At 39.8% G+C, this 25,418-nt stretch overlaps 1 protein-coding gene across 1 annotated transcript in view; it reads left to right on the top strand.

The window, feature by feature from the left end:
- The window catches only part of dbpa (D site albumin promoter binding protein a), a 31,096-nt gene continuing 5,678 nt past the window's right edge, over positions 1–25,418 (top strand). Inside the window, exons 1-5 of the mRNA XM_038724892.1 lie at positions 1–705; positions 804–1,059; positions 6,862–7,139; positions 7,557–7,782; positions 24,159–24,412. Coding sequence (XP_038580820.1) covers positions 864–1,059; positions 6,862–7,139; positions 7,557–7,782; positions 24,159–24,412 — 954 coding nt within the window. The 5' untranslated portion in view covers positions 1–705; positions 804–863. The remainder of the gene's footprint in view (positions 706–803; positions 1,060–6,861; positions 7,140–7,556; positions 7,783–24,158; positions 24,413–25,418) is intronic.

The raw sequence follows: 25,418 nt of genomic DNA, 5'->3' as shown, positions 1-25,418 counted from the left end.
AGAAAGATCGACGAAAATAGAGAGAAGTGTGTGTCTGTGTGTGTGTCTGTGTGTGTGTGAGAGAGAGAGAGCGAGAGAGAGAGAGAGAGGGAGGGAGGAAAATAAGAGCCATCAGTCCCATCTATCTGACTCTCATACTATTGGATATTATTATTTTAGGGGGGGATCTCTTTATTTCCTTCATCTTGTATTTTTCGCTCATATTTGGTCACAAGTTTGATTTTTAGGTAATTTTTTTTTCCATTTTAGGAGAATTCTCGCATCGACTCTTGTTCTGCTGTTTCTAATCCCCTTTCTCCGCTTGCTGCATGGGACGACAGACATCCGCGTTTATATCTGCTTTTATTTATTTATTTATTTATTTTTGGTTTCGTCTCCGGACTAAAATTCTCCGATTTATCAACCAACCGACCGACGGACCGGACCCGGCCGTGAGCCACCGTTTTACCTCCACAAACTCAAAGAGGACTTCACTCCTGCGCCTCCAGGATTCAGTTTGTCTTCCTGTGCGCGTTTATTAGAGCGGAGTTTTTATAAAGGAATATAAAAATAAAGGGTGGCAGCAGCTCGTGGAGGTTTCAGCCGGTCCGAGAGGATGAAATAGACTCGATCAACATGGTGCCATTTTGGAGATAAGTCTCCCTCTTTAATTTCGTTTCTTTACACATTCTTCTTCATGGGACGGGCGGAAAAGTGAGACATCAGGTGAAGATCTTGAGCGCGTCACCTGTCAGCGCACCTTTTGACGGCGCGCCTGTCAATAAGCATCACCAATTGGATTATTTTGATCTTGAACTCTGCAGGTTGATTTTCTCCACCTCCTCACCCCCTCCGTGCCTCCCCTCACCTACCCCCCAGAAGTTATGTCAAGGCCTCTTGCTCAGCTCTTACCGCCGGATCTCCCTGCCGGGGCCACCAGTCCCCAGTTTGGGGGCAGCAACCCGGCTGGAAGTGGCCCCCAAGGTGGACACCTAACCTCCATGACCAACCTGAAGTCCCTGCTCCAGCTGCCAATCAAGGCCGACCAGAGAGGCACCAAGGACTGCAGCGAGATGAAAGGTGAGTGTGTGCACGTGTGCATTAGTGTGTGTGTGTGTGTGTGTGTGTGTGTGTGTGTGTGTGTGTGTGTGTGTGTGAGAGAGAGAGAGAGAGAAATCCTACAGGCAAGACGCGTCTTAAAGGGAAAGTAAGGAAAATACCTCAACAACAAGTCACTGCAGGAATAACATAAAGAAATGTACTATAAATACATTTTGATTTGCTTTAAGTGCACTGCAGCTGTATGTTAGGAGTTTGTGTGATACATTATTTAAAAAAATCCAAATAAATGTGCAAAAAAAGGACAGTAAGGATGCCATCAGCTTTAAATATATATCCACTTTAGAGGCATTTGAATCCCCTGCAGAAATATTAAAGGAATTCTTTAGTGACATAATATGAATAAATGTATACCTATGTAGGCCTATGTATTTATATGAGAGCTGAAACTAGTAATCGTTGATCAATTAGTTGATGACAGTAGATTAATCAGCAACTATTTTGATAATAGGTAAAAAGTTTGGCTCAAATATCAAGGAAAAAAACCCAAACTTCTTTGGTTCAAGCTTCCCAAATGTGATTATTTGCTGCTTTTGTTTGTCAAATATGATATTAAACTGAATGTATGTGGTTTAGGACTGTTTGTTGGATAAAACGAGCTGTTTAAATACGTCAGCTAGTGCTCTGGAAAGTTATATTGACATTTTAATCAAAACAAATGAGATCTATTGATAAGCTATACTGATTGGCTGCTGCCCCATTATGAAAAACAAACAATAAGTATTCATTACACAGCCTCTGCTCAATACATTGCAGAAATATCACAGTGATTATTCATTGGTGTGTATACGTGTGTGTGTGTGTGTGTGTGTGTGTGTGTGTGTGTGTGTGTGCGTGACTGAGTGGGTAGGTGTGATTGTAAAAGATAGAGGCCCTGCTTATCCAACACACACACACACACACACACTGTTTTCATTTCAGCCTTCCTCGTTCTGGGCCGCTGGAATTTTATATTAAATGTTTCCTTTTCGCATTTGGTGGTGAAATGAAATCATCAAGGGGAGGAGGAGGAGGAGGAGGATGAGGAGGGAAGAAGAGGATTTAAAAAAAGAAACACAATCTGGAGTGGATGCCATCAAAATACAGCAGTCGTTTGTGTTCTGATTGGCTGGTCTGTTTAAATAAAGGTTAGTGAGTGGGACTGAATTGTTTCCCATCCACCAGCTGCCATGACAAATATTAACCAGGCTGCTTCTCCTTCCTCTCTAGCTGTGGGGATGTCATTACTCCAAGTCAGCTGCTGTCACACACTTACACACACACACACACACACACACACACACACACACACACATATACACATACATATTGCTTTTACTGGGCTTGTGAGGACACTGCATTGACTCTTACTTTTACCACAAACATTTTAACATCCATTAAAACCCTAAAATAAGTGGGTTTTTTCCCACAGTGACCATACACTGACATGTCCTCACAAGCACAACGGACTGTCAGTAGGCAGTCCTCACAAGTATTGATAGGACTGAACACAGGGAGAAAAACAAATAAATCACAAGTGCCCCCCTGCTGGTTGGCAGCCCCTGGTGGTCTCTTGGTGTAACTGCACCTCACTTCTCTGGAATTCTTTTGGTTCCATGATGATGATGATGATGATGAGGAGGAGGAGGAGGAGGAGGAGGAGATGATGGTGAGCACGGCTGACAGGCTCACCATGGAGTCAGAGAGCAGCTCAGAGGCCCTGGCTATAGCCTCACTGTCAGAGCCCATTGAGCGCATTATTCTCCTAACGATAGGTGATGCATTCAGGAGGGTAAAAAAGATGTTGGTGTGTGATGTGTTTGGTTTCCTCCATCCACAATGCAGAGTCGATGTTTCACTCCTTCGCCCTCCTGCTTTTTCCCCTGGCTAGCTTTGTTTGACGCCTTCGCAAACACCCACTCTATCTAGCACATCTCTCTCACTCGTCTTTATCTCTGTCGTTCTATCGCTCGTCTTTGAGTTTTTCCTCTCACACTTTCCTGTCTTGCTCTCGCCTCATCCCTCTGCTGATTTACATTTTCTCAGGCTTTGTCTCATCTTTTACAGTACACTCTCGTCTCTCTGGCTCTTTTCCCTCCAATCCATTTCCCCTGCTGCTCCTCTTTTCATTCCCTATGCTGCTTTTAACAAAGGGATTTCCCCTTTTTGTTTTGAAGTCCTCTCTAACCTTTATATTGTCATTTCTATGGTGCCGGCAGGTCGCAGGAGATATTGTTTTTAGATTTATGTGCAAGATTTAGTCATTTGTGCTGTCAAATTTATAACTTGTGCACACAAATTAGGATTTTATACTCTTGAATCACTTCATTTGTCCTCTTGAAGTACCATCACGTCACTTTAGCAGGAGGAGCTTAAGTCACAGGTTGTTATGGCTGCTGTGGTTATGTGGTTCAGATGGAGCACCCAGAGGGTTAGCAGCATGCTATCAGCTCTGTTTAGTATTGAGGTACAATCTCTGAATTTATTCCTTCCTGCTAATATGTTTATTACATTTTTTGTATCCTTGCCTGATCAACACAGATTTTTATACAGTTCTGATGCTCTATACACTGCAGGATGGCCGACGTTGGCTGCTCTATGTTAGGTTCATCTACCGCTGTGTGTCAGGCAGTGAAACCCTTTTATTAACCCTTTTGCTGGTTGCCCATTGCCTGCGCAATGTTGTGTTGTCTTTTAAACATCAATTTTAATCAATTACTGACTTTCTTTTGTTTTTATTTATGTGTAACGTAAAGAAATGTGTTTCCACCACCTGTTTGTATGCGTATTTTGAACATGCACACACAGAAATGCAATAAAAAAAACTTAAAATATCGCAAAAATATGTTTTACACTTGGCTGAGATGGAGAAGTTGATGTTTTCATAGAAGCAAACAGCAACAGACTTTGAAGTCAAGATGTACATGAAGCATGTTATTTAAACGTCCAGCCTCCGCTCCACTGGAGAGATGAAAACATCCGATGTGAGCAATGAGGATACTGAAACATGAAACAAACAAAAATCTTATTTTCCGTCATGTTTTGTTCATTGTTTTCCCACCACAAGGTTTGAATGAAGCTCTTTTAATGACGTCATCAAGTTGTGTCCCCTTCTTCTACAATTGTTTAATGGCAACCGACTGAAGAATTAGCACCACCAGCTGTTTGCCTCGTCTCGGTTAGCTGTAGCCGCTACCTTAACGTTGTCACTGAAGAAATATGCTTTTATTTCTGTAGGTCGACTTCCAACAACAATGTACAACTTATATATATGCATCGAGCTCATCTACGCTTGTTGCCATTTGTCTTACTATGAGACACAACAAAGATGTCTCCATCCTTCATAGTACATCCTTCATTGTTTTTCCAATTGGGAAAACAGCCATCCATGAAATTTAGACCAGACCTGTTTGAAAGTGAGATGTGGGCAGCGATTTAGAGATCTGGATCCAGGCTAAATGCGTCCCTGAACCTTCAAAGAGATAAGATTTTTTAAATATTTAGTTTTATACTCTGAAATGTTCTGTTTTGTTCAATCTGTCATGTCTTCTTTCTGCATATCTTTCAGTATATAGTACGTTGAGTTTGATAATGAACAGACAGTAATTTAAAATAAGAGGCTTGCAGATGAGGAAGATGATGACGATGATACCAGAGAAATTACGAGGGACATGAATATGATGGCTTCTTTGACTCTCTGCTCTGTTCCTCCCTCCCTCCATCTCCCTTGCTGTTGTTATGTTGTAATCTCTGGTGTCATGATGTACTTTAATATCTTTCAATTAAAATTTCTGGCCTTCCCTTAGTCTCTCTATCTTGTTCCCTCTTTCTCATTACTCTCTCTTGCTCTGTTGTCCCAGCCCAGTTAAATATGCTCTTTCATTACTATTTTATTGGGTTTTATTATTTAGTGTGCCGTTTTTTCAATATGCACTTTTGAAGAATTCTGTAGAATAATATTATCCAAGGATCAGGGTACTAAACAATCACTCTAGTTCTTTCCGTAGTGTTGCAATTAAATTTGGATCCTGGTTTACTTGCAGAATTTTTATTATTCGTTTCTGCTGATGGTTTATTGATGCCTGATGTCTATATCTATCTTTCCATTGGACGCCCTCCCTCTCTAGGAGGTCAGAGTGCAAGGTCAATCAAGCCAACTTTATTTATAGATGCCTTTCAATGATTGCAACTAAGTGCTTTACAGATTACAGAAAGCAAAGGACAGAAGCAAAAAGCTCAGCCGGTGTGTTTATCAAACACAGTGCAGCCTCTGGAGCTGTTTGTTGATTGCTGTTTGTTTTTAAAATGATTTTCTAGCTAAGTAGTACACATTTGTAAAGCAATTAAGCATTTGAGTTCCAGCAGTCGGATGTTGGTGTCAGCAGATAAATGCAAGAACACCTCACAGATCTGGATCACATCCAAAACAAAATCCAATCCATAGACCATCAGATATCAGCCCAAACTAGTCACTTTTTGGAATAAACAAATGAACAGTATTCTGTTTCACTCGATTATCCATCACATTACCTGCTTAGGTCACAAGTTTTTTGTTAGGTCGTGACGTCTAGTGGCAAAAGAAGTCAAGTGACGTAGTATAAAGACCGACAAAGTCCGCTTGGGTGGATGGATGAGTCTAGTGTGAAAGAAAGTCAAAAGTGACATGTTTTAAGTTAAATAACATTTTGTAGACCAAACCATGATCAAAGTAGTTTCGTTGCCTAAACCTAACCAAATTACAACCATTTCACAATTTTTTTTACGTCAAGTGACTTAGGTCACATACTTAAGGTTCGGTATGTGTATTTTTAGGAAAACTGACAATCAATCTATTTTGTCGGTTAGTAAATGAGGACATGTTGCACATTACTGAATATAGGGTTAGGGTTAACCCTAACCCTAACCCTTAGCCACTATAAGCTACTGGTCATACCAGACCGAGTCAGGCTGTATAAAGCCCTTGCTGTATTCCAATCAGCTAGGGTGTTTATTTCTTATGAATTTCAGAAAAAATATATTATGTCTTCACTCAAAAGTCACATAGTTTCATTTTAACACACACCAGATGCATCAAATAGGCTGACACAGTTGTGAAGCTGGGGTAGGCGTGATATGTCGATCCACAGGGTAAATGTGGTGAAATCAATGCTTTATTGGTTGTAGTGTTAAGACATGTTAGCGCAAGGGAATGAAACGCCTGTCTGTAGGCTTACATAGAAAACAAAGGCATGGATGTTTTGATGTGCATTATTCGCCTCCCGTTATGGGATCAAACCTGGGGCCATCTGGCTACCAGATGTAGTATGTATCTGATGTATGTGCTGGAATATTTCCAAGTAATCAATTTGTCTGAAAAGTTTGATGTGTCCACAAGTGTACACAGTTATTGATATTACCATGCTTTGGAAACATTGTGACTTTTTCCAGCATGGACACAAATATTGTCAGAATAAAAGACAAAATCATTCAAACAGCAATAAATCGTCACCACATTAGTTTGAGGACAGTTTGTTTATTGTAAACAAATGAGACCATTGCAAATGAGATTATCATTCTCTCTCCTCACAATTAGAGTCACATTTGAAATCTGATGGATTGTCAGAATGGATATCATTTGTTATCGGCTCTTCCTTTTCCCATTTAACACAAAACACAAGGAAAGAAAGGAGGAAAAACTTCTTTCTCACCTCTGTGGTCAGAAAGAGTTTTTCAAAACACAACACAGCCTCTTTGAGCATCAAGATGAAATAATCTAACAGACTTCTTGCCCTTCCATGTCTCCAGACAAAGACAAGCCCCTGGACTCTGATGAAGACTCACTGGGTGTCAATGCCAGTGGGCCTGGTGGGCCCGTTGGGTTGGGAGGAACCCCTGGGCCTGGCGCGTTGCGGCCCAACTCCCAGTCGGCCTTCCTGGGCCCGCTGCTGTGGGAGAGGACCCTGCCGTGTGATGGAGGTCTGTTCCAGCTGCAGTACATGGACCTGGAGGAGTTCCTGACTGAGAACGGGATGGGGATGCACAGCAATGGACCCAGCTCCACAAGCGCCCAGATCCCTTCCCAGGTGAGATGAAAATGTCTATGCAAACACTCTCCTCACCAGCCTGCAAGAAAAACATTTCTTTCACAAATGAACAATCGCCTGGATGCAGGTAAACTATGACAAGTTAAAATCAGAATAAATGTATCCGTGTGGAGACTTTTTAATGTAAATACTCACTCAGATGAAACCGTGTGTTGAAACACATATGAAAAACTTATGTCACATATACACGTTAGCCTGTGAGATAACAGCTACTAAAAATGTGGTGAAGGCTAGCAACTTTTTACAGTCTCACAGGAGCAGCTGAAAACCTTGCTAGCGGGTTAGCTTGGGTGTTATTTCGTGCTCCCCTCATATTGTATAGACCATAATCATGAGCAGTTTTGAAGAAGAGGTTGTATTTTTCTTTAATAAAATACATACATACTCTCCTCCCAGAGCTCCCAGTCGGCGGTGCCCAACCAGAGCTCCCAGTGCCCGCCCACCTCTCCTCCACCCTGCTCCTCCTCTTCCTCCTCCATGTCCTCCTCATCTTCCTCTTCCTCGCTGCTGGGACTGGAGACAGTCCAGCCACAACCGCCGCCACAACCACCACCTCAGCAGCAGCAGCAGCAGCAGCAGCAGCAGCAGCAAGCCATGATGGGAGGACCTGAATGTCTACATGGTGAGTGAAAGTGAACATCAACAGAAAGCTGGGAGGAAATCTGGAGAATTTGGGGGCTCTATCAGGCAGGTTTATTATTATAATTTGTTTAGATGTTGAATGTTTGACAAGTTAATACATTGTCCATTAATTAAAGCAGGAGCTTTTTAAAAGAAATAAAACAACTTTCTAGTTAGAAGTTTTTCTTATTGCAGCTCCTGAGAAGTCCACAGCAAGATTAAAACTTACGTTTTCACAGGCAACATTTCTGCACCACCTAATGCAGTTAGACATATATGAAGCTGAACATGCAAAGGCCTTTGATGTGATCTGGCACTAATGAGGACACAGGCCAATGATACATTACATTAACTAACCTAATTTAACCATTGGACGTCTTCAACAATAACCAGAGTAGGGTCTTCTCTAATTACATCGGGGATAAATTGCTGACACCCTGTTCTTCGGCCCTCCTCAGCTCCCTTCAACAGCCTGTTTTAATCCTTTATATACTCATAATTTATTGTTTCCTCTCTCTGTTGCTTTTGATGTGAACCAGAACTGCCAGAACATCAGAAGAGCTTTTCTGTCTTCTTTGATTTTTTCTTTCTCTCGGAGATTTCACAAGTTTGACAACTTCCAATTCTAATTGAAACCACAAAGCCCATTCTTTGTAATGCTGACGGTCATGTTTTTTATCCTGTGAGACATCGAATGAATCATCACAGCTAATTTCAGGATGATTTATTGAGGACAGATTGCCACATGTCTTTGTAAATGTTCAGTGGTTGTATAGACAATTAAAGTAAGGATGAGACAGTGAGTGATCGAGTAATGTCGATGTTTGGAGCCTGAAAAAGAGACAAAACTTTTTTGTAACAGCTCTAATTTCTTTCGTTTCATATTGTTGTGTCTCTAAGTTGTGAATTTTGTCATTGAAGTGTCATTGGATTGAACCAACTGAAAGACGTTCAGATGTTCAGATTGATCAAATTTTACACATTTAAGAGAAGCAGCGCTGTGAAGCTACTTTAATGCAAGTACATGGCATTTACACACCTTTGGGCAGGTGGATTTAGAGATACAAATCACTATCAATCTTGCAGGGACAGGCTGCACTCTCATGTAGTGTTTACTGAAACACTTCTTGATTTTAGGTGTTGATAAAGGAAAAACCTGCGTACCAAAAATCCCTCCCTTACTGTTGTTCTGTAACCTACGAGAATGAAAATGATGAGTATAGTTGAACCTGCGTTGATTGATTTTTTGGCCACATGTGATGCAGTGCGACAAACTGCAAGCACAACACTGACATATTATTACCAGAGAAAGTAGCAAATATGTTAGCAAACAGTTAGCATTCATTTGAAGTCGTGTCCATTTTGGTCTCAGCTACCTCCTAAAGAAGTAGTGCAACTTTAAAATACTAGTATCTAACTTAATGTGTATGCGCACAGACACTTCTTGGGGGTGCGTGTTTCTACTCAGACTGTTAGTTTAACAGGTGTTGGGATTTTAAGCTCTCGAAACAAGCAAATCATTCTTCCTCTGTCTTTTCATGTGTGAACATGCCAATTGTTGTTTGTTTGTGTCCAACACTTCATTGAACACGTGTGATCCTCACACTGTCACTGTTAAAGATTCTGGCATCACTGTACACACAAGCTGAACTAATAAAGGTGAACTCACCTTTAGAGACGTCAGAGTTTACCGGCGGTTGCTTCTCACAGCTTTGTTGTTGACATATTGTTTAGAAAAGGTTCCCTGACTCGGTCACTTGTGTGGGAACAAAAATCGAAGGACTGTTTTTATCTTTTAACGATAATCTGCTTGTATGTTGTACCCATGCCTTTCACAACTCATACTTTTCACAAAATGTGCATACTTACAATACAGTATGTATATAGTATAGAATAGTATGAAGAGTTTGTACACAGCTACAGGCAGAGATGAAATTACAGAAAGAGTGTAAGAGGGAGTCAGAGAGATAAGCTGCCCAGCAGGATCCAATTCTGAGAAATCTGACTGGAACATTGTGTTTGCCTTTTTATTCTGAGTCATAAACAATAAGAGAGGAGATGTTTCGCTGTGAAAACGAGCAGCAGAGTAGCTTGAAGAAAAAAATTAAATTACAATAAACTATTGGAAAATGAGACACAGAGAGAAGAGAGATGCGAGAAAGGAAGCAGCAGAGCCTCACAAGCCTCACTGGATACTGCTGCAAGACTCTGAGTGTGTGTGTGTGTGTGTTAATTTCTGCCTGAGTGCCTCGGCAAGTGTCTATGAATATACATAATCAGTGTGTGTTTGTGTGCATGCCTCTACGTGCACGTGCTTGTGTGCGAATGACTGTGCAGTACGCTGAACTTCAAACATGCATATGAAAGTGCCCTCTTTATTTCGGCATTTACACGCAACTGTTTGGGCTTTAATGTGAACATGCTCCTGTGTGTGTGTATGAGAGAGAGAGATAGAGAAAATGTGTGTGTGTTTGTGCTCTTTATTCTGAATTATAAACACTGGACTGGGTTGAGCATGATGCATCCAGCCAGAAATCCCTGAGGTCATTGTGGAGCTGAAGTGTTACTACAGAGCTGCAGAGAGAGAGAGAGAGAGAGCGAGAGAGAGAGAGCGAGAGGGAGAACCAACCAGAGAAATAGATGGAAAATGCACTAGTAATAATAATCTGATCCACATGCACATTTGGTTTGATTTTAATTCATTCTTGGTAAAAAGCAAAACTGCTTAGAGGGAGAGAAAACACAAAAATACGGATGCAGCTGTGGTTTTTATAAAGCGCTTTGATGAAATCTGTCACCTGTTTGTTGCTCAAAATGCAGCAAATCCTACATTTTTGTGAGGACAAGCGTGGAAACTAGTAGATGAAGGCAGCATAGATAAAACAATTACTAAACCAGCTGTGGTCATGTAACTGAACTGAACCCAAATGTTCCATAAAATAATTCTACCAACCACACTAAACCTGACAAACTCTGTTTTTCTGCCTGAAAACCCTCCTCTGAGAATCAGCTGAACTGACGAGCAGGACCAAAAAGTGCTTTGATGTCATTTGATTTGAATTTAATCCAGCATTAATGGTTTCAACCAATTTCCACCTGGATTTTATGTCCCCAAACATCCAAAAGTTGTGTTTTGCAAGAAAACCCAGATCACCACAGTCTACAGTAAATTAAATCCTCTTGTGGTAACCATAGTCTGCATAGCTGATGACAGAGGACAGAAAATGCTAATAAGCCTTTGATTAAGTCCCTCAAATGTCATGTGTAAAATATTGTGTATAATATTTTAAGAACAATCTTCACCCAGATTTTTGTATTGTAAGTACAAAAATAATGAGCACAAGTATTTAAAATCATCGTCTTAGTTATAAAATGAAACCTGCATGGCATATTTGTCACCTCAGTGTTATTCACAAATTGATTTTATTGGATCATTGAGAAGAAATATTTCCACAACATCAAAACAGAATGTTATCCCAGTTTAAATCTGAAACTGATAATCATTTCTGCCTGATCCAATCATCTGCAATGTAATTTTGCTCAACACTCACTAATGATGCTCTTTAACCAAGCTAACGCCCACTGAGCTCCAACCACAGAAGTGAAATTTCTGGACCAGCTTTGTGATAGAAGAGGAGGAAAGCTGTTAAGCAGAATTCATTAGAAGTTAAAGAAGATCCACCATGGTGCCTACTGTAAGTTATATTATATAGTGAGTCTATTTATCCTTGGTAGAGCAGTGTGTTTTCCCCTGAAGAACAGTGCTTTGTTTTCGTAGGAAAGGAAATCACCTTTAGTTCATATCAGGCTGAAGCTTCGATGCATCCAGGTCAATTCCCTTAGTCAGAAATCGTCCCAATCAAAAACAGATTTTCAAACCTCAGATTCCCATGAGCCTGTGCATGCTGGAGGACACATGAACTCATTGAACTGCAATGTGTTTGGAAGGAAGCATCTGCTGCACTAATTTTTCACAGCTATTACAAAGGCTCTTCACTTACTAAACTGAAGAACACAAAGAGATTACTACACATAAAACATACATGAGACATAGGATTTGATGAGTAAACAAGATATTCTGACTCGCTAACATCATCTCGTCACTACGTGTTTGACATGTGATATAAATGAAACAAGGCACCTGGAGAGAAATCCCAAATCTAAATACCCAAACCAGATCAGGTCAACCGTTCCATTTCCTGAGGCTGATCTGTCCACCAGATTTAATGGGAATTAATGCCGTTTTTATATCTTGCTGACAGACCAACATGTGAAGCAACAGTGAAAGCAGAAGTGGTGAAACCTCAATGGGAAGTTAATGATAAAACAAACATGCCAATATTGAAATATGGGCTTTAGTATGGGCTCTAAGAAGCTAAATTTACGGCTGGGTTTTTAGCTGACATATACGTTTTACTTGGTTTTACTTATTTAGATACAAGGCTAGACTTCAGGCCTCAATTTTAACAGTTTCAGTTTGATCCAAAGTTGGATCTTCAGTGAGGATGGGCTGATTTTTTTCCTTTTTGCCCTAAAGTTGTCTGTGACTATGAAAAAACAGTACCAATACCCAGATATTAAGCAGAATAAGGCTGTACTCTGAAAATGAAATCATCAGGTAAAGATTATTTTTCCTCGGCCTGTTGGTCAGTCCACCACTTTGGTCCAGACTGAAATATCTCTACTGGATGGAGTGTCATGAAATTCTGTGTAGATATTCATAGTTCCCAGAAGTCCAGATATTAAAGGTCCCTTGAGGATACTTTCTGATGACTTTGGTAACCTTTTCTTTCATGCCAACAGCAGTTAAAAGTCTTTACTTATCCTGTTAACTATCTCAACATCCAAATGATTGATTGGCACAGTATATTGCACACTCATTCATGGTTCCAGGAGGATGTATTCTAATGACTTTCTTGATTTCTGACTTTTCCTCTGGTGCCACCCTGGGGTTGACATTTGTGTTTATTGAAATATCTAGACGACTATTAGATGGATTGCTGTGCCATCATCAGGTCAAAGTTTCAGTTTGTTCCACACTTTGGCTTGTTACCAAATACCTGCAAAACAAATGACATTTGACATTCCCATCAGCCACAGCTGTGCTTTCTGTTTAATGCTAATTAGCAAATGTTAGCATGTCAAAACGCCAAACTAACACGGCGAACATGATTAACTGTATACCTGCTAAACGTCAACAAGCTGGCATTGGGTGCATCTGAGCATGCCGATCTTTTGCATTTATTTGCTTTCACTGCCTAGAGCAAAGCATATCAAGAGAAAATGTCAGCAGTCAAACTACCACAACCCATATCACTACACTTTCTCTTGCAGACAAACAATCTCAGCACTGATTACACCGTGCTCGGCCTTATTGCCATGTAATCGAACATTTACAGAAACCAAATACCAGCGTCTAATAGAGGAATCCCACTTAAATCCTCTAGGAATGATAAACGAGATATAAGAGTTTAATTCAAACACACAGGTATTAGAAAATGGATGTAGTCAAATCTGGTGGTGAATTGTTTAGGAGTTGGGCTGATTGAACAGTGAGTGATTTTCTGTCTCTTTAAAAGAGTATAGTGCAGGATAATGCCTTGCCAGGGCAGTCAGTGATTTAACATTCAGGTCTGTGATTAATCCTGGCGAGGGAAGAGTTAAACAAGACACTGACTCTGCACTCTGTAACATTGCACAGAGAAAGAGAAAGGGAGAGAGAGAGAGAGAGAGAGAGAGAGAGAGAGAGAGCAATGCTGGAGGGGGAGAGCGAGTCAAGAGTGTTCGCTTTGCATGTACTGAAATCTCTCTCTCCCTCCCTCTCTCTCTCTGTCTCTCACACGCTCGGGCCATGTGCAGCCGCCACGTCACGTGCCGCTGCAGAAAGCATCGGAGCGAGAGAGAGAGAAAGAGGAGAAGGGAGGGGCTGGTGGAGGAAAGAGAGAGCGAGGCAGGGGGAAAGTGGAGGCAGATAAAAAGAGAGAGAGATTAAAGAGAGAATAAACACTGAGGACGAAGCAAAAAAAAGAGAAAAATCTTCAGTGAACAGCTGAGTGAACAGTGATTTAATAAGTCTAGAGAAAATGTTAATAGAATTTTAAAGCAGATCTGCATGAAAAGACATAAGGCAATTCTGATTACTGTCTAATAACTGTATAAATTCACATATTTACCATACCAGCATGTCCAAAAATAGGTTTGTCTGCCACAGAAAACATCCCTAGACTAGTTTTTAGAATTTAATCCCTCCTCCTAACTAAACCACAAAATAATCTTTGATTCACAATGTGAGTGTGTTTTGATGAAATGCCCTGTCATCATTTCATTTGTCAGTACCTTCAAAAAAGCATTTGACCTTCAGATCATTCTCTCGTCCTGAATTGTCAAATCCCAGCGACAGTACTGTGGCTACGTCTGTCGGTATTATGCATCAAGTGTGTGCTACGTGCAGTAATGCAATGCTTTGCGCCACTGCCAATGTGTGTTATACTTTAAGGTCATGTCCAGACTGATGATAGCACTGCATGAAAAAAAAAATGCAGCCTCCTCATCCATGTCAGTGTGACCGCTGGCCACAGGGGGATCTGGCAAAAAAAAACCAAACAAACTAGGTTTGGCTAGTCGTTGTACTTCAGACACAACCACAAGCGGTTGCTTGTCGTGCAAACATGAACATTATGGCGTTTTAGGCATTCCAACAAACAGCCAATGCTGTCATTTTTCTGGCTCACCGGGCACAGAACAAACAGGTCCCCAAGCCACGTCTTCTGTTGGAAGTTACTGTAATTCTTTGTTGGAAAGTCGGAGAGTTCAGTCACAAGTAGGGATGTCCTGATGAGATTTTCTTCCCAGCAGCACAGTGCAGTCTTAAGCTAGAGTAGGTCTAAATTAAATCTGATAAGAGGAGAAGAGTTACTGTCTCTCTTCATCTCCAGCATGAACAAAATACTGAAGTTCTGATACACTCATGGGTAACCTGCAAAATCTCATACTACGTGGGGGTCTAGTCATGTGTCAGAGTGTGAGCAGTGATTTAGAAAGGCGAGAGAGAGAGAGAGAGAGGGAGGGAGGAGGTCACTACTATCTCCACACTGTGTTGACATAACTCCCAGTCAATGTGTTGACATTAGGAACAAGACTCCTGGGGTGTGTCACCTGGGCGGAATTGTTTCTTATATGTGTCTCCTGGTGTTCTTGCATACTTATGTGAAGGTGCACGTGCCTGATTGTGTGTTTGTTTGTGTGTGTGTGTGTGTGTGTGCAGAGGCAAGTCCAAGCCTGCCTGGGTGTGTACATGGATGTCCATGTGTGCGCAGTGTCTCTCAGTGTAACCATTAACTGAAATTACACCTAGACAAAAAACACATGTCATAGATGCTGTAAAGTGAGATAAAGATCTGATAGTATATAGACTGTGTGTATTTATAAAAGTGACTAGATTTAAAACAGCTTGGGGCGTCTATTTTTATTCAACACTAATTAGATTTCTTTTTAATTATTTAAACTTAAGTAACCAAACAAATATAATATAAAATTAACAATTAGAAAATCCCAAACCATGATGTAAAAATCACAGTGTCTATTTATGTAAGTGAGTGTTGTTATAAAAGAAAATTAATCAACAACTATTTTGGTTTAAAGTTTATCAAGAAAAAAAAAATGCTGAAACGTGTTTATTCTAGCTTCTCAAATCTGTGCATTTGTTTCTTTTCTTTGTTTTAAATCAATGTAAATTAAATATTGTGCATAATAATGAAAATAATATTAGTTGCAGTCCTGAAGGAGTGTAAAACATAATATATGTCATGGCCAGCTATTATCATGATACTATTGTTTGTACATATTCTTAAATGAAAAGCTAACAGTTGGACATATAGCTGCTGCTGTGAGGGAAGGATTCAGTGTGTTTAAGATAGAGAGGAAGAAGCCAAACATGGTAGCAGACATTCACTGCGGTGAAGAGTGTTATCGTTACAGGGAGGGGAACCCTCTTTATGTAACACACTTCCTATATCACATTCCACGTCTGTATTGTATTTCCAGCGAATGTTTTTCTGTTTGCCACAAACAGCTGCTGGCAGAGCTCAGAGTTCATGTACATGTCATCCACTCAGACAACAGAAACAAACAGTGCAGGAAATATAACAGACTCTTTATCTGATTGCAACTGCTGATGCTAGTACTAATGCTCTAAGTCCTGCATGGCATTCCTTGCAATTTTACTTAAAGCACAAAGGTATTAGCATCAAAATATATTTATTTATATATATATATTAATTGCTAATTTATGAATAGTATAGATTATATTATTGGATTATGATTATTAGCATTAACATGTTCATTGCTTAAATGTTGCAGCTAAAGGTGGAGCTAACTGAAATGCATTTATATATATTATATATGTTACTCTGCATACTGCTGGACAGCTAGTGACTTTCCTCCTGGGGATCAATAAAGTCTGCTCTTTGCTCTACTACTGGGAGTACTACTAGTACCACTAGTACTACGTCTACTGCTATTAATGCTGTGACTCCTTCCAAGGCTTCTACTATTACAACTAGTAGTGCTACTGCTCACTAATACTTCTGCTAGTATTGCTAGTACTGTCAGTGCTACTTCTACTACCACTACTACTATGACTATCATTGGACCTACTAGCATCATTATTGCTTCTACTAGTAATAGTACTGCTCCTGGTACTACTGGTACTATAAGTGCTACTGTTACTGTTATTACTGCTCTACAACAACTGTACTATGAGAACACAAGGTTACCATTAGTATTAATTACTACTTACTAGCACAAATGTTCTTGCAAATAGCTGGTAGCTACTGCTGTTAGCACTGTTAGCACTGCTACTATTGAATGGTAACTCTGAATAATATTTTCACTTGTGTGGGATATTACTCCTCAGACTATTCACCTCTGTTTTAAACTAAGCAGCGGGTGAGTCAGTCTGTTTTCCCACAATTCAACATTAAAGTTAGATGACACCAACAATCATGTAACTGCTCCCATTATGTGGCGAGTGATGACTAAATAGTGTGTCATCTTGTTTGTTTTTCCATTGTTGTACCTGCTGTGAAAATCGAAATTGAATATTTTCTTTTGTGTTACAGTCATTTCTGTTCTTTTGAAATAGTTTCAAATATAAAAGTGACAGTCCAAACATTATTGTTACCTCAACAAACATGTTTTTTGGGTAGGGTAGGCAGTAAAGTTTTACTATTATTTGATAGCTGACGGTATAAAGACGGTCTGGATACGTGGAGAGAGCGCACGGGAGATGACATGACAACAACTACCCTCAGCCAGAATTAAACGCCACAGAAACCCGAAACATATTTAGTCATCTTTCTCATGAAACTTGAACAAAATGTATGTAATTGTCACAGTAAAGCACGAAACAAAAAGAAGTTGACTGGACATCTCCTTTCAAAGCTAATGGACTCTTAAATTGTAGTTTAAATGAAATGAAGTACTTAACTTTAAAAACAGACTTTTAAACGACTAAAAAAAGTACAAAAGCTTCTCAATTGCAGTAATCACAACAGAAGTTAATTGTTACCTCCATCCTTGAATACTTAGCATAATTACCATTGTCCCAGTAATTGCATTGTTTCCCTTTATTTAATAGAACCTACTGAAACAGGAAATGGCTTAAACAGATTTAAAGGGAAACACTCTGTCCTGATTTGGGAGCTGGAGTAACAATGGCGAGCAGCTGCTGCTGCTGCTGCTGCTGCTGCTGATGATGATGATGATGATGATGATGAGTTTGTAATGTTCAGTGTTTTTTTGGAGGGCATTGTGCTATTATTTCTTTTCTTTTACCTATTTCACCTACCTCCACTTCAGTTTCCTACATTTCCCAAAATGCCTTTCTGTGACCCCCAGAGAGCAGCAGCAGTGAGTTTGTTGCATTCAGCTGTTAGTTTTATGTGTAGGTGGATCAAGCGAAAGTATAGTTAGATCAAGCGAGCGATTAGTCAAGAGGAAGAGTTGCTCACCTGACTCTCAAACCTCAACCTGTCTATTTTCTGCCTCTGTGGGTGTCCCTGCCCACTACAGCTGATTTCTCCCTCTATGCTTTGTGTGAGTATCAGAACAAAATGGCGGCTCAAGACAGAAGCTGTTTGATTCTGATGAAACCTCAGATTTATTTTTTTTATTCTGATCATTTTAACATTTTCTTCTATCAAGCTTTTAAAAAAAGTCTCAGAAAAAGAACCGGAAAAGTTCTCCATGTTTTAAAGTTAAAATGTATCATCCAACTTCATCGGTATGCCTTCGCTTGCTCCATCTGAGTATCAAGTCGTAACATCCTGAGGCGAATCTTGTGATGGAGATTTTAGATGATGCAGCACCCGTTTTAAAAATGAAGGATTTCTACCAGGATTTCTTGACTTGACAAGAATATGAATAAGAAATGAAGGCTCTAATTCTAAACCATACAGGCCAAACGAGACCTTCAAAGACCTTGAAAAGTCTTGAGGATGTCAAAGTTAATGTAGGAACTTTAGTGTTGCAGTTCTGGTGGAAGTTTTTGGCATGAAAATGGTAAAATTTAAATATCATACCAGCAAAGTAACTGAGTATTAGTTGCTTTAATCCAGAGTTATTAGTATAAACAAGGTTTTCAGTGATATTCACAGACACACTGCAGACTGATGGAAAGAGAAACATGGAGAAGCAGACTGACAGGCAGAGCGACAGGCGGAAAGAGAAAAACACATAATCTCAGCTAAATTAATGACAGCAGAGAGAGAATCAGAGAGTCAGCTTCGTCCAAATGGCTCCTGCTCACAGACAGGAAATGAAGCCAGGCGAAGCCGCGCTTGGCGGCTGTTTACCCGGCAGCAGCAGGAGCCGTGTTCTTGGATCAGTTTCAACTTTTTGCCCAAAATGGTTGCTATTAGGACGCAGCTTTGGGCAGACTTATCCAGGATCAGTCCCATCCAGCTGCCAGAGAGTCAGATCAAGCCAGCAGCAGTTCATCTGATGGAGTCGCTGCTTCATAACAGATGGACCAGGGGATGTATAGACGGAGAAAGACGGGATATATGGTACATTGCATTATGGGAGATTCATGATGATTTCATGAATTTGTGCATAAACTTGTTGTATATGCTGTAAGGATGAATGTAGGACTGGAGCTAAAAACGCATTTGCATCTGCATTTAGCCCATCCCTGAAAGGAGCACTGGGCAGTCACTGTACAGCGCCCGGGGACCAACTCCAGATTGAATGCAGTATCTGGTCAATGGCACTGAATGAAGAACTTAACATGTTTTTTGATGGTGGGGGAAACCCATGCAGACACGGGGACAACACGCACACTCCACACAGATAGGCCGATAGCACCTTTTTGGATGATTTGATCCAAAAAATGCAACTATTAACTAACTGCCTGACCATCAGTCCAAATCCAAAGCTTCTCAAAAGAGTAAAGTACTCACAGTGGCAAAGGTGGAAATGAGAAAACATTACATCTATCACCTATGTAGGTAAATTGCAGAGTTCAGTCATTTAGTTCATTTATTTAGAAACATGTGAACACTGGTGGCACCTGATAATGACATTAAGCTACCTGGAAATTGAAGCCTCTTTCAAGAGATTCAGGTTTTGGCTCTTGTGCTAAAATGTCAAACTCTGCAGGGTCACGGTTTGCCAAGACCCTGGCCAATCAACAAGCTACTGTACATGTGAGTCCTTGTGACTTTTGTTTACATGGTTTGATTGCAAATGGGCACTGGGAGCCTAAAATAATCAAATAAACTCAAATAAGTCAACTTTTCCACTCTGGCTTGGACCAAAAGAGGATGCATTAATGTCACACTGGAGGTTATGTAAATCCAAGCTGTAAACTGGGGAAAAAACATTCAGATATACCTTGTAGTGGTGGATGCAAGTAGGAAATGTGGATATATTTTATAGCTTCTCTCAAAACTATATTTCATTTGGCATAGCAAGTTGTAAGGCGAATGTAGGCGAATCTTGCTTGTTTTCATGAGCAGATCACTGAGAAGCAATGAGGAAACAAGCTTTTTTCTTACTTCTAATGATTGCATGTAAACACAACCATAAGAAGATTTTATCTCAGTTTGAACTTGAAAACCACAGAGTTTATATACAAAGAATTCCCCACTCATGTACTAGCACTGCACATTCAGTGTGTGGCCAACTGGGCTTCAGGGGGAACATGGGGCTATCTAGACCGTCTACTTCCTCTCAAATGTCCCACCCCCTGCTTGCCATGGAGCGTCAGTCGGATTTCTCAGAGCCTGCAGAGGATGGGTTGTGATATTGTGGTTGACGTGTATAATAAAACGACTGACAGCTCACAAATCAGTGTCAGTCGTGCTCCTCTGACTGACATTTCCAGGTTCACAAAACGCTCTCTTACGGCAGAGGACATTTTTGTGTTTCTGTGATCTGACACTACATTTCTTGACACAGTAAAACTAAATTAAGATCCATCAGTAATGCTGAATCTATAAAATCTATCATAAAGAGTCATATTTGGGATATATTTGTTAAAAAGCCAACATAATATCCTCTCATCTCTGCTCTCTTTGCTGATAAAAAAAACAAGTCAAAACATTAATGTCTCTTTCCTGTATAATTTGCTAAAGTATCTGAAATCTTTCCACTACTGTTTCAGTTGATATTGGTCACCAGCACTGCAGTTATTTATAATCTGTGGCTCAGAGCCTAGAGCTCCAAAAAAGCGTCTTACAAAGGCTGCCACAATAGATGTTCTGCCTGGTACTGGAGGATTGCTCAACTAACACTTGTATTCCAGAGAGGAAATGTGGAAAATTCTAGTTTGAAATGGAAAATAATTGTTTGATAACCAGCTGGTTCAGCGATACGGCTGGAAATAGACTCACTATTCTTGGTTTTATGGTGTTATGTTCAGAAAATAAAGCAGTGCAAATGCAAAATAGCTTCAGGGTAAAAGCATTAAGGAGGGGTTTTTCGTTTGCACCACCCAAGCTGAACTGATTTAGCTTCAAATCACACTGTTGCTGCAGTTTTAGTAGCATTTGTTTGTCAAAGGTGAAAGCCACTGTGACCTCACAAAATGCGTTTTTGGCCATAACTTAAGAATTGATGTGGTAATTATGACAAACGTCACAGCTTAAACAGTAGTTTAATGGTGTTCATTAATGAAGTGATGACATATTTTACCCAAACAGTCAAAGATCAACTTGACCAATGAAATGATCCCTGCCTTACATTCGCTTTACTTTTAAGATTTTGTCCTCTTTCTGCTTCTTTTTCAGCCATGGAATATGTATGTATGTAAGTAGTCTGGGTTATAGTGTGTAATTGGTTTTGTAAAATAGGTTTTGGGAATTATGAACACTGAAATCAGGGGGTAAATAGGCCTAAACTAAACTAAACTTCTTAAAGCATCCCTTATGGGTGGCTACTCTTTAATAGGGTTCATCCACTCCCGCCCTCAAATGCTTGATCATGTGTACTGCGCTTGCTACCCTGACTTTTGGAATAAAATGGACAGACAGTTAATATCTTTACCAACACCCAAACTTAAAAAAAACAAACTTTAATAGCTATACCGGCCTCCCGTTGGTGTGCTAGAAGGGAAAACACCTTCATTAGCAGTGACTCTATGGCCATGAGAAGGAGTCTAGCGGATCATTAAAGAGTAACCAGTCTAAGAGGTAAAGTGAACGCGTCTGCAACGAGAAGGGCTGAAGCTGGAGCTCAGGAAATCTGTGCAAGCAAAAATATATCTATAGTGCAAACACACAGTTTGAGCAGAAGCAGAGCTAATCTAAACTCAAGCAGGGCGTATATGAGTGCAGTGGTAAGGTTTTGAGGGAAAGCTTTACAAAATTTGAACGTGAAAACAATGAGTCAGGCTCTTAAATTGAAAGGCCACACTCTTGAATAAAGAATTTAATCCCACACACCTACATACCTACTTCTATAGAGAGGCTTTGCATCTAAAAACGCCAGATTAAAACAAGAGCATGACATTTTGTAAAGCTATACTCTAAAATCCTTCATTAATCAGTTCCACCACGTACATTCACTGTAATCATTAATCCTGTATATATCATCAATATAGTGATAACATATTGAAAGTGTATGGCTATTTAGCCAAATAATACACTTTCATTCAATCCTTCCAAGTATTCACTGCAGAGTCTTGACAGACAAGGATATAAACTGCAACCTGACTAGTTGGTGGAGCATAACACCACAGGGCAGTAGTTGAACTTTAATTCCTGGCATTGTAATGTTTTATGGAAATCCATTGATTTCTGTCAACATTATTGTGCTTTGACCAAACATGTGAAATGTCATGCCACGAAAGCATGCTGAAATCTTATTGGAATGGAAAAGCAGCTCTGACATTATCTGTTGTCTTGCAAATGAGCATTATTTAATGTAAACATGCACAAGAGATCCTATTCCTCATCCAAGTTCTTTAATTTCCTTGTTGCGGTTCAGATATGCTCATTCTGATTTGCTATTCAGTGATACGACCGGATTTTCTCACATGAAACACCACAAAGGGTTAAACAAAAACCTGATCTTTCCAGCTTGTTGTAAATCCAACATGACGTGAACCGGCTGCCCTGTTGAGTGTTTCTGGCTCGATCGTGCCACCTGGTGGTGAATCAGTGTCATTGCGACTGCTTTTGGAAACAGCTGAATAAAGATGCCGTTTGCTTTGTTTGATTTAGGTGAGAATATGAAGAGTTACACTTGTCATTAAATGTACAAGAAACAACTCCATGCTCCCATCATAAATTTATATTATTTATTTATATTTTTTGAAGACTGCCCCCTCACAGCTGCCATTGGTAGAGAAAAACAAACAGAAAATTACACCATAACAATACTGCCATCATTTTTTTGTTCAGCATGGTAATGTTCAAATTAGATGTGATCAAATCTTTATTGGACTGCCTTGTCATCATCTGTGACATGTGAGCATCCTCAGTGATGGCAGATGGGCTCTAATCTGCAGATAAAACTATGGTGTATGATCATGGTTGGACAGCTAAAATAGTAATTAATCCAGTCATGCTTTGTTTACTGCATTGAATAGACTGTCAAACAGATTACACTTCACCGGAAAGGTATAGACAATTGACCAGCAATTAACCTAACCCCAACCCTCCCTCTCTCTTGTGATTTCTGTGTGAATAATCGGCTGACCAAGGAGATCGTTTCAAGTTTAAACCAGATTCACTCGTCATAAATGCCAAGACTCCCAGTTCCAGTGTCTGTAGCTGTGTTTGACCTCTAACTTATCTCCTGCCTTTTGGTAATCAGTAGCAGCTTTGCAGTTGTGTCTTTAGCACATCTGTCACTGTGGTTACTGTGAGCACAAATATAACTTAAAGCCCCTTTATGTAGGCTTTGAAAATGTTTGAGTTTGGCAGCCACTAGTGGTCATATCTAAAAAGCCACATGCAAACATCACCTTCTGCAGTAAAAGTTCTGCATTGAACATGTAACTTAAATAAAATAATGTAAATATAATCAGGAACATGTACTTAATGCAGTTAAATGTCCCCTGTGACTGTAATTATTGTGCATTCATGTAAAAGCAGGATTTTCAAGTTATCAAATAAATGTAGTGAAGTAAAAAGTACATAATTTCCCTATGATATGTGGTGGAGTAGAAGTAGAAAGAAAAGCATGAGAAGAAAATTCTCAAGTAAAGTAAATTAGTTATTAAGTACTTTAGTAAATGTACTTACTTACATTCCACCACTGGATGAATGTGGTCATTTTCACTGGGATTGTTTCCTTTTTCTACAAACACAAACAAATCTCATCACCAAATTTTTAAAACATGTTAGTAGGACGTAACACATAAGCCTGTAATAGCAAAAGAAAACAGATTAAGATGAATAAGATGTGGCTGCAGATCAAAGTACTGTAATAAGGCTGATTTGTTTCCAAATTCAAGTCACTGTGACGCATGAAAAATGAGAGTCAGGCAGCTGGTTATCAGAACAGCATCAGGTTAAAGCTGATTGTTCTTTCTGCCCCAACTGCTGAACTCTGCACGGTCTGGGATTTCATTTAACAAGTACTCAATATTAATCTTAATATGCTGTCTTCTACTGGATATCAGCTTGTGTTCATACAAAATCTGGTGTTAAAGCATTGGCATTGGTGATTCCCCACATAAGAGACTTTATAATGTTTGTAGTTCTCGTTTGAAGTGAATGTTTGAGCAGAGGAAGTTTCTGCTTGGGTACAACAAAGCAGTGATGGTATTGTAGTAAACCAACAAGCTAAATGTTGTAAACACAAAATCAGATGAGATTAATTAGAGAAACTGTTTGGCATAACAATCTCTCTCTCCTCCCTCCCTTCCAGGCGGTCAGGCAGTGCCTCAGGACCCGTCACCCACTTCCACTTGCCCTCCGGGACCCCCTGGACCTCCGGCGGTTGCCAATGGTGGTAGTGACATCATGGTGAACTTTGACCCCGACCCAGCGGACCTGGCACTGTCCAGCGTCCCGGGCCAGGAGGCATTTGACCCGCGGCGGCACCGGTTCTCCGACGAGGAGCTGAAACCCCAACCGATGATCAAGAAGGCCCGCAAGATGCTGGTCCCCAATGAGCAGAAGGTACTACATCTCCCACAATTCTTTGCTGTCCTCTTGACCAGTGTCTGCTCATTGGCCATTTGGTAATTAAGTAGGTTAGTGTTTCTGTGGTTTTACAGGTTTTATGGTCTGTATAAGTCAGGAAGGTTAAAAATCATAATAAAAATCTATTTTTACAAAATGAAAAAGATCTTTTTGATGGCCAATGAGGAGATTTATGGCTTTTTAGTTTACACCATTAAATTTGTGAATGTTTCTTTGAACTTGAAAGGATTTTGTTAAGTTTGCATATTTAAACTCAATACTTTATAGCACTTTAACTTGCAGTTTTTAAGGACTTTTTGTCTCAAAACTGCAAAAATATTCTTATTATCAAGTATGTTTTGTATGTAATTTGAGTCATAAACTCATATTTTCTTAAAATAAGAGAAAAAAATGTGTCAGTAAAGCAAGAATATTTCAGCTGGTTTCTATTAAAAAATATATTTATAAAATCTAATTTCATTTTTCATGATTCTAGTGGAGCAACCTGCCTTATTCTTTCTTGTTTAAAGATAACATCTTGAAATTAGTGGATTTCTGTTATTCTGAAATAATCTTACTGCACTGTCAGAAAATAAGGTTTTTGGAACTCGGTTCTTAACAGAAATTCATTAAGAGGATGTCTTTTTCTCTAATAAATGCACAAAAACAACATTGTCACAGCTAAAGTAAGATAAATGTCACACCTCACGTGATCATCACTGAAAAATTGGAAATTAAAATCAGATAAAATTAAAACCAGGCATTTAAAATTTGATTAGTGATAAAATCCAGTGAGTGACACTTGAATGTTTTTAAGGTTTCTAGAGATAAAAAACTGCAGAAAGTCTCCAAGGAGCTCAGTATCCAGTTCAGGCAGAAGCCACAGCAGCATTGTTAAGTTAAAAACCCTGAGCGTCATCATGAAGGCCACTGCTCTTTGACAGCCACTGTATTGATGTGGGAATAAAAATGAAGGTGCATGATGCCCACTAGTATTGATGCC

Source organism: Micropterus salmoides, unplaced genomic scaffold (assembly GCF_014851395.1).
Source record: "Micropterus salmoides isolate LMB-PRFRI ecotype aquatic unplaced genomic scaffold, ASM1485139v1 Ms_hic_scaffold_17, whole genome shotgun sequence".
Classification (NCBI taxonomy): Eukaryota; Metazoa; Chordata; class Actinopteri; order Centrarchiformes; family Centrarchidae; genus Micropterus; species Micropterus salmoides.
The sequence above is the reverse complement of the archived record's forward strand: the minus strand, read 5'-3'. Positions and strand labels throughout refer to the sequence as shown.